At 39.6% G+C, this 15,728-nt stretch overlaps 1 protein-coding gene across 1 annotated transcript in view; it reads left to right on the top strand.

Annotated features, from left to right (window-relative positions):
- LOC101897121 (serine/threonine-protein kinase Tao) overlaps window positions 1-15,443 on the top strand; it is a 36,886-nt gene extending 21,443 nt beyond the window's left edge. The window contains exons 4-13 of the mRNA XM_005187189.4: window positions 350-709; window positions 791-1,363; window positions 9,888-10,061; window positions 10,135-10,497; window positions 10,563-10,685; window positions 10,750-10,866; window positions 11,004-11,177; window positions 14,115-14,336; window positions 14,425-14,543; window positions 14,608-15,443. Of these exons, the coding sequence (XP_005187246.1) occupies window positions 350-709; window positions 791-1,363; window positions 9,888-10,061; window positions 10,135-10,497; window positions 10,563-10,685; window positions 10,750-10,866; window positions 11,004-11,177; window positions 14,115-14,336; window positions 14,425-14,543; window positions 14,608-14,731 (2,349 nt within the window). The 3' untranslated portion in view covers window positions 14,732-15,443. The remainder of the gene's footprint in view (window positions 1-349; window positions 710-790; window positions 1,364-9,887; window positions 10,062-10,134; window positions 10,498-10,562; window positions 10,686-10,749; window positions 10,867-11,003; window positions 11,178-14,114; window positions 14,337-14,424; window positions 14,544-14,607) is intronic.
- Window positions 15,444-15,728: the final 285 nt, after the last annotated feature.

Raw genomic sequence — 15,728 nt, 5'->3', positions numbered from 1 at the left:
TTTCTTAGAATAAAAATCCGTGACCCAGTGAACAAAGTTACGTTGCTCCAAAAAAAAATTAATTAATTAATTAATTAAATTATAGAACTACCACCTAAAGGATTGGGCTCATAGGCATCGGACTCCGTCAATTCTGCAACATCAGTTTAGCTAATCTCAAATAGGACCAGCGTCGAAAGTTGTACCTTTAATTAGAAGATTTTGTTTTTACTTTTCGCTACTCATTTAAAACTTGCAACATGAAATTAGATTTTTTTTCTAAAAGGAGATCCAGATTCAGTTCTTAATTTACCGCAGGTTAAAACATTTTTTTAATTCAATCTCCCCCCATTTTTCTTTTCCTTTGCAGAAAAATGATTGGTCCGATACGTTTTGCAATTTTGTTGATCTGTGTCTCAAAAAGAATCCCGCAGAAAGACCATCATCGACCAAATTATTGGGCGATCCATATGTTACAAGACATCGTTCCGATACCGTACTACTGGAGTTGATAGCACGAACGAAAGCCGCAGTTCGAGAATTGGATAATCTCAATTATCGTAAAATGAAGAAAATTCTTATGGTTGATACCTGCGAGACTGAAAGTGCCGTCGGCGATACGGATGATACACAGGATGAGCATGCGGGTGGTGATAGCAGCAAGAGTAATAGTATTACGTCGGAGCACTCAATACATTCAGTGGGTGTATCGGCGGCCAGTAGTCAAGTAGTAAGAATTCCACATGCAATTCCGGTGGTTGTTATGTATGTTTTGACTGAGTTTCATATTTTCCTTTCGTTTTTTGTCTAGAGCTCTTCGTCGAATTCAATACCACCTGCAAATCAAAATCACATCGGCGGTGGCGGTCCATATTCACAACAGCCACAGCATTTGGGTGCCATGAATTATCATCATCCACATCATCAGCAGCAACAGCAAATGCATTCACAACAACAACAACAGCAGCAGGCAATAAGCGGAGCTGTTTCGCGCAATTCATCACGTCAACGCAACTTGCCGCCATTGCCTAGCATTATGCACAATATGAACAATAATGTGACACCTACTAATTCCACGGCTGTGGTACCAGCACCTGTGCCTCACCAACAACACCAGCAGCAGCAGCAGCAACCGCCACATTCACTAATGTCCACCATGTCAATGGGCAGCGGACCGGGTGGTATGCCACAGTCGCAACAGCAAACCTGTGGAAACATGTCGTCCGCCGGTGATCGTATGTCTCAAACGTCACAACAACAGCCACCGTTACAGCCACCACGTTATCTGGGCTTTCCCATACAAGCCAATGAGCATGGTCCTAACAATTTTGCCACTATACGCACCACAAGTATAGTTACTAAACAACAAAAAGAACATATGCAGGTAAGAATAGAGATTTTCCTTGCTTGACGTTACCAGAGACAAACTCAACAATTCATCGCACATCATAATCCATCCACCAATCAATCGTATTATTAATAATTAGGCAACCTGATGAATGTGAAAAAGAAGTGGAAAAAGATGGGTACCTCCTTCGAACAGAAGAAGCTCTCTGCAACACAATGTTGCTTTTCTAATAGAATTTGTTGTCGAACAATTGTAGTTTTGAAAATTAAACGAAAGGAAATTCGTTATTAGTTTCTGTGTGTGTAGTGTAATGGAATGAAAATGCAGCTCCTACCGCTTCCTATCTTTCCTTAAGTGATATTGCCAAATGCAGGAATTAAATCGTTTTAACCAAATACAATTCCTCCCCTCACATCTTCTAAGATACGTTTAGATATTTTTCGTAAAAATGTTCACAACTTTAAATTCCTTTGTTTTTCGGAAAAAGGTTTACTCGCTTTCCAACTTCTCTTGCTTTCAGATACGACATCCATATTCTGGCTGTCGCTGTCTTTTTCCAGAGGGTGTAAACTCGTTCCGAGACTTTTAGTTCCTAATGTTGAAATTATTTTTTGACAAGACAGTTCCCCACTAAGAACCTTATTTAAATGGAGTTTATATGACATGGATAATATCTTCATCAATGACTATCGGACGCTATCGTGACTTAGTGCGACTTTGCTTCTTCTTCCGGCTAACGTCTGCCACCTTATTTTAGATATGTTTACGTTTGTTTTCTTTAAAAGAATAATACTTTTAGAGAATAATACTTATGTGAACCGAGAAAGCTCAGATTTTATTGGAGTGTCGTCGATTCCAACTAAGGCCTAGGAAACAAAATCCGCGCATCGTTGAAGCGCGTTGTTATCCATGAGGTTTTTGAATGTTATTTTCTTTCATTTTTCTGCGGCTAAAAGTTTACAAAAAACTCCAAATGTCTTCAAGGCTGTGGTTAAACCAACGGAACCGCAGCATAGTAAAAAGGCTCAGGGAAAGAATAAGAAATCGAATTATACCAATCCCTTCAAATCAGCTGAATCAACAACGAAACCCACACAATCCCACGGCAGCGGTTTCTACGACACCGGATTGACCCGAAACAACAACACTCCAGTTTCGGCCAGCGACTTTCAACCCAGTGTATACATGTTCGTGTTTGTTTATTTTTCTGTATTGGGAGCTGCACATCCCAGAATGCTTGCTCCGGATTCTTTTGGTCCGTGCCGGGCTTGAGGAAAACCCGGACCATGGTTCTGTACGGTTTGCCAAAACACCATCCACCATAGATCAGAGTCGGTGCGATGTAATGCATGCGGAGGATGGGTGCATTTTAGGAACTGTTCCGGTTTAACCCGGTTCCGAGACTATATCGATAGAGACTATGTTGCATCGTGCTGTACCAACGTAGTCCCCAGTGAGTCCACGACCTCGTCGTCAACTTCCGAGTCGTCGTCGGAGTATGGGAATCCCCCGCAGTCTCCAAAACAGCAACCTTTACCGCAGCACTTAACGCCACATGTTGCTGTTCCAATTCCGGACAATGCATCGTTCTTGCAGTTCAATTGCAACGGACTCCGAGGTAAAATTTATGAGATAGTGGATTTTATGAATCGGAGGAATATTAAGATCGCAGCGGCGCAGGAAACCAAGCTCAATGAAAATTGTAGCTTACCACGGTGCAATGGTTACAACGTTTTGAGGAAACATCGCATCAGAAGTGGAGGTGGGGGATTAGCGTTCCTGATACACCATTCTGTTCAATACAGACCTATCTCGCTTGAGCTAGTCTCTAGTGACCCGTACATGGAGTGTATGGGGGTAGCAGTCAAGTGTGGTACTGCCGAGGTAGAGGTGATTAATGTGTATATCCCGCCGGTTAATAGCTGTGAACCGCGTTACTTGCCTAATATAAGCCTACTTTTGGAAGGCAATAACCCCCTGGTACTAGGGTACTTCAATGCCCACCATGAGTTGTGGCATTCCGTCCTAGGTAATGACCAGAGGGGATCAGCGTTGGCAGAGCAGATTGACTGCTCCACATTTTGCACGGTTTGCAGATCGCCCGATTCCATAACCTCTGAACGCCGCACTTTCCTTAACCATGGGAAAGCCCACTGGCCCGAGTTCATAGAGTTCACCAACCTTCGCTTCAGAGAACTGCCCAATCCTTCTGATGTTCGGGTAGCTGAAAGGATTTTCCGGGACATCATCAAAGCTGCAGTCGCTCGCTATATACCTGCTGGTCGAATACCCGAAGTAAGACCAAATTTCCCAGCAGAGGCAGCGGGATTAGCGAATGAGCGTGATGAGCTCCGACGTACCAACCCTACTGATCCCAGAGTCAGTGAACTGACAGTGGAAGTCAACCGGTTGGTACAGGAGCATAAGCGGAAAAAGTGGCTAGACCATCTGAAGTGTTGCAACATTGGAACCGATTTGAGTAAACTGTGGGTAACGGTAAAGTCACTCTCGAACCCTGGAAAAAAGGATGATAGGACAGCAGTCACATTTAACGACGTAACTGTGACTGATCCGAAGAGGTGCGCTGGCTGTTTTAACCGCCAATTTGTCGAGCACCCCGAGAGTGATAGGGCGAGGCGAAGAGTACTACGTCGTATAAGAGCTCTTCCCGCCGAGGATGTACATCTTACGATGGGTGATGTTGCGAATGTCATCCGAAACGCTAAGTCATCTAAAGCGTTAGGCTCAGACGGAAAAGCAATGCTAATGATGAAGCAACTGGATACGCCGAAAGTTGAGTATCTAACCACATAGTTCCCGGAGGCTGAAAAATGGACAGAGTGGTCCCACTACTGAAGCCAGGCAAGGATGCCAGCAAAGTCCAATCATACAGGCCAATTTCACTTTTGTCGCCATTTAGCAAAGACTCTTAAGGCTTTACTCCTCCCCAGTATCAGAGGAAGCTATTCAGTTGCTAGCCATCAACACGGTTTCCGTCCACCACATAGCACCACAACAGCATTGCGCGCCATATCCACACATATCAGTCGATGACTCGACCAGAACAGGCCGTGCCATAGAACAGTAGTGGTGGCTCTTGATCTATCAAAGGCCTTTTATATGGTCAACCATGCCACGCTGTTCGAGGACGTTGAGAATACTACTCTTCGGCCATGTTTGAAACATTGGATAGCCAACTATATGTGTGGACGCCAGTCGTACGTGGAATTCCGGGACAAGAAGTCCAAGGCCCTTGGAGTTCCCAAAGGTGGGGTGATATCTCCGGAACTGTTTAACCTCTATCTTTCCGGAATTCTTCGCCCTCCAGACGGCATCGAGATCGTAACTTATGCAGATGACTGTTCGATCATGGCGTCGGGCCCTGTAGTTGATGACATATGTGTCAGGGTGAACAGATATCTCGCGGAGCTTGCCGCCTTCTTCCATGCGAGGAATATGAAAATATCCACACACTATTTACCACATGGACTGCGGAGATGAGAACACAGCTGAATGTGCAGGCCGAGGGGCACATAATTCCGACCACTAACTACCCCAAAATTCTTGGGGTCACATTCGATAGCAATGTCTCCCGCGCAAGCCACAGCTATCTGCAATAAAATATAAATAAATTTTTGTTACTTTTAAAAATGCACGTTTTTTTTAGCGACGGACTGATGTGGACATAATGTGCATATATTGAATTTTTCATTTTCTTCGTTTGTAATGTATATATACTCCGTGATGCATTTTTTGAGATAAACCAAAATAGCGATTCAAAATGTAGGCATATGAGAGGGAATAAACCTGAATTTTCAAAATTCGGGATAATTGTAAAACAAACTTTACATTTTTTTCGGATTAGATATTGCAACGACGGTATATTTGTGTTAGGCCCACACTTTTATTTTTCAAAATTGCGAAATTTCAAAATGCGCGATAATTGTAAAATAAACTTCATATATTTTCCTTTTTTGGATTAGATTTAGGTATAGTTTTGTCAGGCCCATATAATTATTTTTGATAATGGGTTGATATCATTTTCCGCTCATATAAATGTTTATTTTTTTCCATTTATATAAATATGTATGTACTATATATGTATGTTTCGTCTCGAACATCTCCTCATCCATTTTTTAAATACAAGAATATGGTCCTATTCTATATTTTTCTCATATCTCTCTCTCTGCATATGTTTGTATTTTATTTGCAAATAGGAAAACTATGTTCTGTGTCCAACCTTGTGCGGAGACAGTAGTAATTGTACGATATCATAGAACGAATGACTCTATATGAACCAAACACGAATGTAATCGTTACCACCAACCACTTTTACAAACTCAAAAATGAAAAAAAAATATGAAAATTAGGCATCTTTAAAAACCAAAAGAAACAGAAAACAGAAAAAACCCAATGACCACTATTTCTTGCAGACAATAAACAATTGGATTTATTTTTGAAATGATATGCAAAAAACACACACTAAGTAAATGTATATGCTAACCTTTTAACAATTATTTTTGTATTCTATTTCATTATCAAATCGCCCGCCCTCCCGTCCGCCCCTCACCATATATAGACTTTCTTCTTCATGCCCAGTTATATCTCTCATACGTTACTATGTTCCTTCGTTCGTTCGTTTCTTTCGTTGTGTTCTATATAGATTTTATATACAAACATATATATACAATTGAACACACTTATAACGACAATTTTATTCCGATCCGTTTGTGAAGTTGCAACAAAATTTCGTTATGCATTCATTATAACTGTGTTCGCCTGTATTAGAAATTCTAGTTAAGTCATTGTGTGTGTGTGAATGCGTTTGGAAAAGATAAACATGAACGTTTAAAAAATATGTTTGTCAATTTGTTGTTATTTCTGTATCAATAATATTTCATTGACATTTCATATCGTTACAAATAAAAATCTATGTTTCATATTGGGTTTCTTCATATACATACTCGGTGTGTGGAGTTTGCACAACATTTCCATTTGCCATATCATATTTCATCCGTGTTGTTTATCCCTTTTTTCTGGTTCAAATTATAGTGAAATTTAAGGAAAAAGAAACCATCGATGGGGGTTTTATTGATTTCGAATCAACTGTGTTTGTTATTGCTATATAAACCGAAATCGTGGAGCGATTAAGGATTTATTTAATGTTATTATGGGTCTCTAATAAATGGGGCATTGATGCCTAAACTAAAGAGTCGGATATCTCACGGTTAGGTTTTTAAACGAGCGATTTTGGACTTCGATTTGAAATTGAGTCATTCTCCATATGATAACCAATAACTGTGCAATCAAATTTTTGATTAATGATATAAAAAGGTCGGGAGGATGGTTATTTGGTTGGTTGGTTTAAGAATGCGCAGCTGCACGTTAACTGCTTCACTCGAAGACCTTTGGCCCATTGTGTTCATCCTAGGAAGAATAAAGTTGTTGGGGATAGGAGAGATCTGGAAGCGAGAAAGAGAAGAAAGAGGTTATAGAGATAATTATAATTAGCGGGGTGGTCTGCCTAGTCAGGGAATGATTTTAGCATTGATGTGCATAACTAATTTGAGAGTAAGTGTATGAGCGTAACTGAGAATTCTCAATAAAAAACATCCCCAGCAGTCCGCTGGCCATACAATTTAATACCCATCCAAATGTATGCTATTTTCATTAGGAAAAATGAAATAACAGTGGTTAATATACATACAGCATACAACTACAACTAGCATGGAAGATGTATGTGCCAAAAAATCCGATGGATCTGAAAAAAGAGAGAAAAGAGAATACGTACCCAGCGGATTTTTTTGCACATACATCTTCCAACTGAGACGACTGACAATGTAGGTGCGACTCATCCAAAGCCTGTATACAATTTCTACTTACATTTACACAGCGATGGCCTAGGCCGTCAGACGAGTCCGAAATCTACCGACAATGTAAGCGAATGTTGAATGGGTCTGAAATCTACCGACATTGTAAGCGAAAGCTGGATGGGTTCAAAATCTATCGACATTCGATTCAGATGCAAGTGCGATGGACACATTTCATTATATTTTGTTTTGTTCTTTAATTCTAATACGGATTTAGTTTCACAATGTAATAGCAATACGACTCATCTAAATCGGATGCTAATTGTATGCTATTAACCACTGTTATTTAAATTTTTCCTATTGACAAAGTAGCATACATTTGGAAGGGTATTACATTTTAAGGGCCAGCGGACTGCTGGGTGTATTACCAGTGCCGCTAACGTTTCTGGTCAGTTTTGCACATTGTAGCTTTTAGCAAAATTGCAGATGATGATGGGATATATTTGAGAAGAGCATAAACAAATAGGCTATGTTCCTGTTGAAAAACGTTGGAAATCTCCCTAGTACAGGGTGAGATAAAAAACTGCAACAAAGTCAAACGCCACAATATTTACATTTTTTTTTAATTTTATTGAATTAAAGCAAAAATGTCGGAAATAGCATCCAATTTTCGAATAAGTTTAGATTTGTTCGAATTGGTCACCTTTCGCACGAATTATGACCTTCAAACGGCCAATGAAACCGTCACATGCTGCCCGAATGTTGCTCTGCGGTATTTTGACCCATTCCCGGCAAAGTGCTTGCTTGAGGCCAACCTTGCTTTCCAAAATACTCCTGACACAATAGTCCAACGGATTGATATTCGGAGATTTTGTTGGCCATTGTGCGCTGGATATGAAGCGAGAAACCTCATTTTGTAATCATTCTTGGGTGGCGCGTGCTGAGTGCGATGGTGCTGAGTCCTGTTGGAATGTCCAAGGTCTGCGGCCTCCAGCATAATTTCGCGATAATATTCGGCATTTATTCTGATGCCACGGTCGATTAATACGAGCGGAGTGCGAATATCGGCTGTTATGGCGGCCCACACCCTCACCATGGCTTGCGCTTGAGTTCTGGTGGCCAACCGAAGGTGCACATTTTCAGCTAACCTCTTTGGCAAGTAAACACGATCATTTTGTTGGTTCACAAACTTCTGGACAACGAATGTTTTCTCATCGGAGAAAATCAAATTCGTCAGTTCACCACTTTCGGCCAAGCGAAGCTCTTTTGAGTCTATTTTCTTTCTGTTGCGGTGTAAGTTCTTGCACCGATCCTTCAAACTAAACAACGGCTGTAGCGTTCTTAAGCAGAAATCTTTGTTGTCAGGAAGACCATAGAGCTGCTGGCAAATATAATCAATGAACTGGATGGACCGGTGACTATATATGTCGATAGTCAAGCGGCCCTGAAGGATCTAAATGAATACTGAAGGACACGGAGGAAACTGAGACGGTGGAGCACTTACTCTGCCACTGCCCAACTCTTATAGGAGTGAGACAGAGGCTACTGGGAAAGCAAATTCTGCCAGACTTGTCCTCCCTCTCCGACATCCAGCCAGCGGTCATTCTTCAGTTAGCCAGAAGACTAAAATGACTGAGGACGACACGTTGATTACACCGTGGATGCCAAACCTACTAACTTTCTCTACTCTTCATTCAGATTCTCGCTTCTTCACTATCCGTTATACATTTCCCTCTCTTCTCTTTGTTCTATTCTCCTATCTTCTTTAAATTAGGATAAACACAATGGATCAATAGGTCTCCGAGTGGAGTGGTTGTTTATACAACCGCTCATCCTTTAACCTAACCTAAACTACAGTACCGTTTAGAAGGTCACCAACCAGACGTTCCGTCCGCTTTGTCCTACTACTGTTAGCAGTAGAATCCATGTCTGTTTTTAGGGTCATTCTCGTTGAGGTGGAGGTAAACTTCGTCCTCGTAGCTTTGTTGATTGAGGGTGCCAAGACGTCCACACCAGCTTCAGCCGAAAGAGAGTTGGTTGTTTTTTATGTCCTCGTCGCCGTAAAGGGACTGAGGTCGACCAAGGCATAGCCATACTAAGGCAAAAACTTGATTCTCATTGAGGTGCCCAGGCATCAACGAGGCTCCATTAGAATATGTACAGTCGGTACCTTAACTGCAAACCAGCAAGACTTGTGGGCACGTGGTCGTGGTTTTTTTCGAGTTAACCTTTTTTTTTTTTGAAGAATTATTGAGGTATAGGCAATGGAATTGACAATTTAAATCGGCTGGGTCTAATAAATCCTTTATAACGTAAACGGACTATAAGAAAGCAGGCGCAGGGGATAATTTTTAGTTTAGTTTCCCCACATCTATTCCTAGTTTCTACATGAATATATAAATACATTTTTTTCAGAGATTGCAATATATGAACCACAATTCAGAAATATTAGAGGTAGAAAATGAGATCGGCATTCGATTTAATTTGATAGAACCCCCTTTTTTTCTTATTTACCTTGCACCCAGGACACATATAAAGCACAATCAAGACATTCACTAACAACAACGACAACCCCATTCACCAAAAATCTCTTCGTTCTTTCAATGCATTCATCGTACATATATAGTAGTAGTATCTGAAAGCACAATTCCTTTAGAGATTCTGCTTTATTTCTTTTAAAAGTTTCTGTTCAATTTTGTGATGATTTGTTGTAAAATTGTTTTGGAAATTTATTTTGAAACTATTTGCAGGAAGAGATGCATGAGCAAATGTCTGGATACAAGCGAATGCGTCGTGAACATCAAGCTGCACTTCTCAAACTCGAAGAGAAGTGCAAAGTGGAAATGGAAGCGCATAAAAACGCCCTGGATAAGGAATATGACAATCTGTTGCATAATTTCACAAGGGAATTAGAAAGACTAGAGGTAAGTAATACAATAAGAAAATTTCCGACTCCACTTCTCACATATCTCCTATATATATATACACAAAATTCAGGCCAAACATCAGCAAGATTTGGAAAGACGCATGAAGCAAACAACAGCTGCCGAAAAGAAATTACACAAGGAGATTACTCTGAAACAGGAATGTGATCGCAAAACCTATGACATGCAACGCAAGAAAGATTACAAGGCCAACAAGGAACGGTGGAAACGCGAATTGTCCATGGACGAATCAACGCCGAAGCGCCAGAGGGATTTAACACTGCAATCACAAAAGGACAGCCTCAAACAGGCCGAGGCCCAAGAAGAACAACGTCTGTTGTCGCTGCAAAAGAAATACATTGAGTTGGAAATGCGCAAATTCAAGCGAAGGCGTTTAATAGCGCTGCACGAGCTGGAAGATCAACTATTAAGAGACGTAAGTTGATTGCTAGCCATTACAAGCTTAAATTAACTCGACTTTTATCTCTCTCTCTCTTATAGGAATTGTCTAAGAAACAGCATCAGCTGGAGCAGGCCCATGCCATGTTACTGAAGCATCATGAGAAGACACAAGAGCTAGAATACCGCCAACAAAAAAGTGTCCATCATTTGCGCGAAGAACAAGTAATATTCTTTCGATATATCTGACAACTCTGACTAACACTAACACTTTCCCTCATCATCGTAGATTAATAAACAACACGATACTGAATTGCAAAATCAAAAAGATTACATGGAGCGAGTTAAAAAAGATTTAGTGCGCAAACACGCTCTGGAAATTAGGCAACATCCTAAGAGTCTAAAGGTAAGTTAAATTGGCCAATGATTTGAATTTATTTTAAATCCATTTCCAAATTAAATTATCGACAAAAAAACTGGATGTTGTTTTGTTTACTGCATTTGTTATTTTTTTCATCTTCATTTGATGCCCTCTCCTCCCAGCAAAAAGAATTGCAAATACGTAAACAATTCCGAGAGACGTGTAAAACGCAAACAAAACAATATAAACGCTATAAAGCCCAGATATTGCAAACGACGCCAAAGGAGCAACAAAAAGAAGTCATTAAACAATTAAAAGAAGAAAAACATCGTAAGCTAACGCTGCTGGGCGAACAGGTAAGCATTATCAAATAATTTAATAAATTTATAGATTTAAAAAAAAAATTGGGGAAGAAAGTGCGGAATAGTTAGGACAGGATAACCAATGTATTAAAATTTTCAAATATAAAAATGGAAATCTTCAACATAACAAAGGCAAAAAACTGCCGTCATTTGTAGATAATTATTCTGTTCCCAAACTGTGTGATTTTAATAACTTTTATCGATCCGACAATCGATAAGATTTTCAAAGCTTTCAGTTTGGAAAAAAATTTAACGAAACAAGGCATAGTAAAACTTTTGTCGTTACGCTTATGATGATCATGTTGGTACTTAAAACCCGACTTTCGCCTCAGAGAACTGCTCAACCCTTCTGATGTTCGGGTACCAGGAAGGATTTCCAGGACATCATCCAAAATGCAACCATTCGAATACCCGAAAAATACCAAATTTTCTTTTTTGTCGCCAGTAGCAAAGACTCATGGGGTTTGATGTTTCACCATTCTATTCAATACATGCATATCTCGCTTGAGCTAGTCTCTATTGAACCATACATGGAATGTATGAGATCAGCAGTCAAACGTGGAACTGCCAAGATAAAGGTGCTTAATATGTGTATCCCGCCGATTAAAAGCTGTGAACCGCGTTATTAGCCCTTTGTTGGTAGACAATAACCACTGGGTACAATGAAATTTTAATGCTCGGAATGACGGAATGCCATCCTAGGAAATGAACAAAGGTGATCAGCGCTGGCAGAGATCACTCCGCTCGATCCACTGACTCAGATACGCGTCTAGTCAATTAATCGGCTGATTCATTGCCAGATATGTTACAATGGCCAGGGACCCAACAAATTTTACCAACGATTTAAACTTTTCCAGAGCATTTTTGTTTTACAGAACAGCCATAGACTTGATTGTAAAAGAATTGAGAGCCCTCAAGGCCGTCTGACTATCGACGAATATTCATCTATTGAACTCATTGATTCTTTTTTCCAACAGTTCCATGGCTTTCCTGATAGCAAAGATTTCAGCTTGAACAACGCTGCAGTCGTTGTTTAATTTAAAGGATCTCCGGATATTTAAGCATTCGCAGAAGACCCCCGCCCGTTCCCTTTCCATCTCGATATTACTTACGCTCTTCGATATTATTTTTCCTATTTAGTTTCTTGTTAAGGATGGCACTTAGCTTCCATTGATAGGCTTAACCTAACTCCATCCAGCATAGGTAACGAAAAATCAGGGATTTTCCGCTTCCTTGTATAGAGTACGAGCTCAGTTTTAGATTTCGTCGTGCCCACCTGGAAAGTTTAACAAGAGCTCCCTGCATAAGATCTGAATCAATTTGCAAGAATTTACCCGCAATCAGCAGAACCACATCGTCTTTTGTTCCGTTGTTCCAGGTCTTTAAGTATGTCGTTTATCACCAAGAGCTAGAGCAATGGCGATAGACCATCTCCTTGCGGGGAGCCCGTAGTAACCGATTTCTGAAAAAGAAAAAAACCCACGACATCATGCTGCGCCATTTCAACAGATTTCCCTTTCATATGGGAATGTTGAGCAGCGCTTATTAAAGCCAAGGGTAGTACAGATCTGATCTCAATATGTATTAGTCTGTCCAGAGTTTTCAATAGAAAGGACGAAAGACTGATAGGCCTGTAGTAGGTGTAGTTGATTCGGTTTCCCCGACTTGGGAATATAAATTACTGTAACTTCCCTCCACAGTGATGGAATATTAGAGAGACGCAGACAAGTCTTAAAAATCACTTCCAGTGTTGGTACTATTACCGTCGATACATGGCGGGAATAATGTTTGAAGAAGTTTATCACCCAGGATTTTTGGGTTGCTAACAATTCTATCAATCATACTCACATCCTCTGCCACACAGTGCTGATTATATCGCTTTGCATCTGCGCAGATTGAGAGTCTCTAGACCAGAGTCAGTCCAGTTTCGTTTTATACATCCAATGGTCCTTTGAAAGAACTTTACGAAATCTTAAAGCTTCATTGACATACCTCCCATACAATGGATGACAATTTTGATTACCCATAAACCTCATAAAATGCAAAATGAGCAGACGACTCTTTTTAAACTTGGTCCAATCCCAATATCCAGCCTTCTCTTATGTGTTTTATACCCTTCACCATAGTATGGAGGTTATATTAAGTTTGTCATTCCGTTTGTAACACCTCGAAATATACACTTTATACCCCACAAAGTATATATATTCTTTATCAGCATAAAATTCCATGTCGATTTAGCGATGTCCGTCCGTCTGCCCGTCTATCTCTTTTGTGGAAATCACTCCAGCGTATGTCTGCAGGAATTTTGGTATTGAAAATGGGTCATGTAGGTCCACGTTTTGGTATAGCCCCCATATAACGGAAATTATTCACCGGAATTGTGTCAAATTTGGTATTTGAAGTTCGTAATGGATACTACAGCCTATGACAGAAAATTGTCTGTGCAAGTCCACGTCTTCGTATAGCCCCAATATAACGGTACCTCCCTATATTCAGTATTTAGATGATTTTAGCTACATTATTCACCGATTTTTTCAAGTTTCGCATTTAAATATTCTAATGGCTTATGACAAAAGTTGCCTATACAGGTCCACGTCGTCATATAGACCCAAATACAACGGCTACATTCGGTATTTTTAAGATTTTAAGAAAATTTAACGGATTTTTTTTAATTGCCTAATTCGTTCCCAATGGTAGAGGATAATAAAAGATCGGCTCGGTCGAACTTACAGCTTTTTTACTTTTTTGTGTCCATTTGTAGTCCTACAACCAATACGGTTTAGAACGTCTAGTAGAACAATTTTTATACTGTTAAGCTAGTACAATTTGGCAATCGGGCAATTATTTAGCAAGGGATTAATTTTTCGATTGAACAATTTTTAACTTTTCTGATTTCTAATCCACTTTTACTCTTCCATTTCTCCCATACAGTATGAACAAAGTATTGCTGATATGTTCCAAAGTCAAAGTTATAAACTAGATGAAAGTCAAGTGATCGAGTGCCAACGTACCAACGAAATGTTGGAATATGAATTAGATGTCTTAACTGCCTATCAAAATAAGAACAAGAAACAAGCTCAAGAGCAACGCGATCGAGAGCGTAGAGAATTGGAAAATCGTGTGGCAGTCCGTCGTAGTGTGTTAGAGAATAAGGTAATGTACTAGAGTCTCGCTGTGGTTGATGATCTTTGCAGAGGATTAATTGATTATGATTGCAATTGTTCAATTGTTTTATTTACAGATGGAAGCGGAATTACTACAATTCAATCAAGAACGTGCCGAACGATTGCGATTGATGCACGAGAAACATGTTAAAGAAATTGATGCTTTCGATGAAGAATCAATCACTTTAGGTTTCAGGTAAATTGACATTTTACGAAAACTGATAAAGATTTGTTAACGTCTCTTCCTCTTTCATTTACAGCGCTATGGCAGTTGCCGAAGGATCACGGGAGGCATACCCTGATGAAGAGGGTAGTCTATCGGGGTCTATGATTAGTTTAGCGCATAGTAATAGTTCAACAAGTTTTCCGGCTGGCTCCCTATAGCATAGAAATGTTAATAATACAAATGGATTTCATCAAATTAATATTTTAAATAAAGATAATGTAATTATTGCTAGTAACATAACAACAACCGCAACAACAATAACGAGAACATCCATGAACTACACCCCTACAACAACTACAATAGCAATAGCAACAAACATAGTTTCAGTGTCAGCAGCAGCATCTGCCTCAGCTACGGCATCAGCATCATCGACGTCGACAACAGCAACAACAACACCCACAACTTTAACAAAACATTTTCGCATTACGACTCAAAGTGGTGATGATGATAATGAGTGTAACAATAAAAAGCAAAAGAACAACAACAAGTGCAAGCAGATTCAACACCAGCAACCAACAAAAGATGATAATAATGTGGATGCAACAACTTGAAACAAATGGTGTACAAAAACAAATAAACAAACAATTGCAGCAACAACAAACCACACAACAATAATAATAATGAAACAGAATAATGCCGCTTATTAATCATCAATGTAATATCATTTAAGATTTAAAAGTAGTATGAAGAAGAATAGTAAAGGATGATAATAGATATGATGAGGATGATGATGAAGATGATGTGATGATGTTTTGTAAACTAAATTCAAACTTATGGAACTCACACACGTACACTCACATTTCCCCTTATTATCCACTCAACTTTACTCCTCCCTATGCACGTACATTTACCAAGCCACAAAAAAAAGAATATAAAACAAAAAAAAAAAAAAACGAAAAAAATATTATCATAACTACCCGTCACCGCCAGAACACACCGCCCGCCACCATCCATTCGCCCACAAAACACTCACTCACTCACACAATTTAAATAGAACTACATAATTATATACCAGCAAACTCCCCTGAACACACAATCACCAACACACCACTACCATTTGTCAATAACAGAAAGAAAAAAAAAAACAATAAAAAAAAGTTTTGATAATCCAATAAATAAGAAGTAATATTTAAATACAAACAATAACAAAACATT

Source organism: Musca domestica, unplaced genomic scaffold, assembly GCF_030504385.1.
Source record: "Musca domestica strain aabys unplaced genomic scaffold, Musca_domestica.polishedcontigs.V.1.1 22, whole genome shotgun sequence".
Lineage (NCBI taxonomy): Eukaryota > Metazoa > Arthropoda > Insecta > Diptera > Muscidae > Musca > Musca domestica.
The sequence above is the reverse complement of the archived record's forward strand: the minus strand, read 5'-3'. Positions and strand labels throughout refer to the sequence as shown.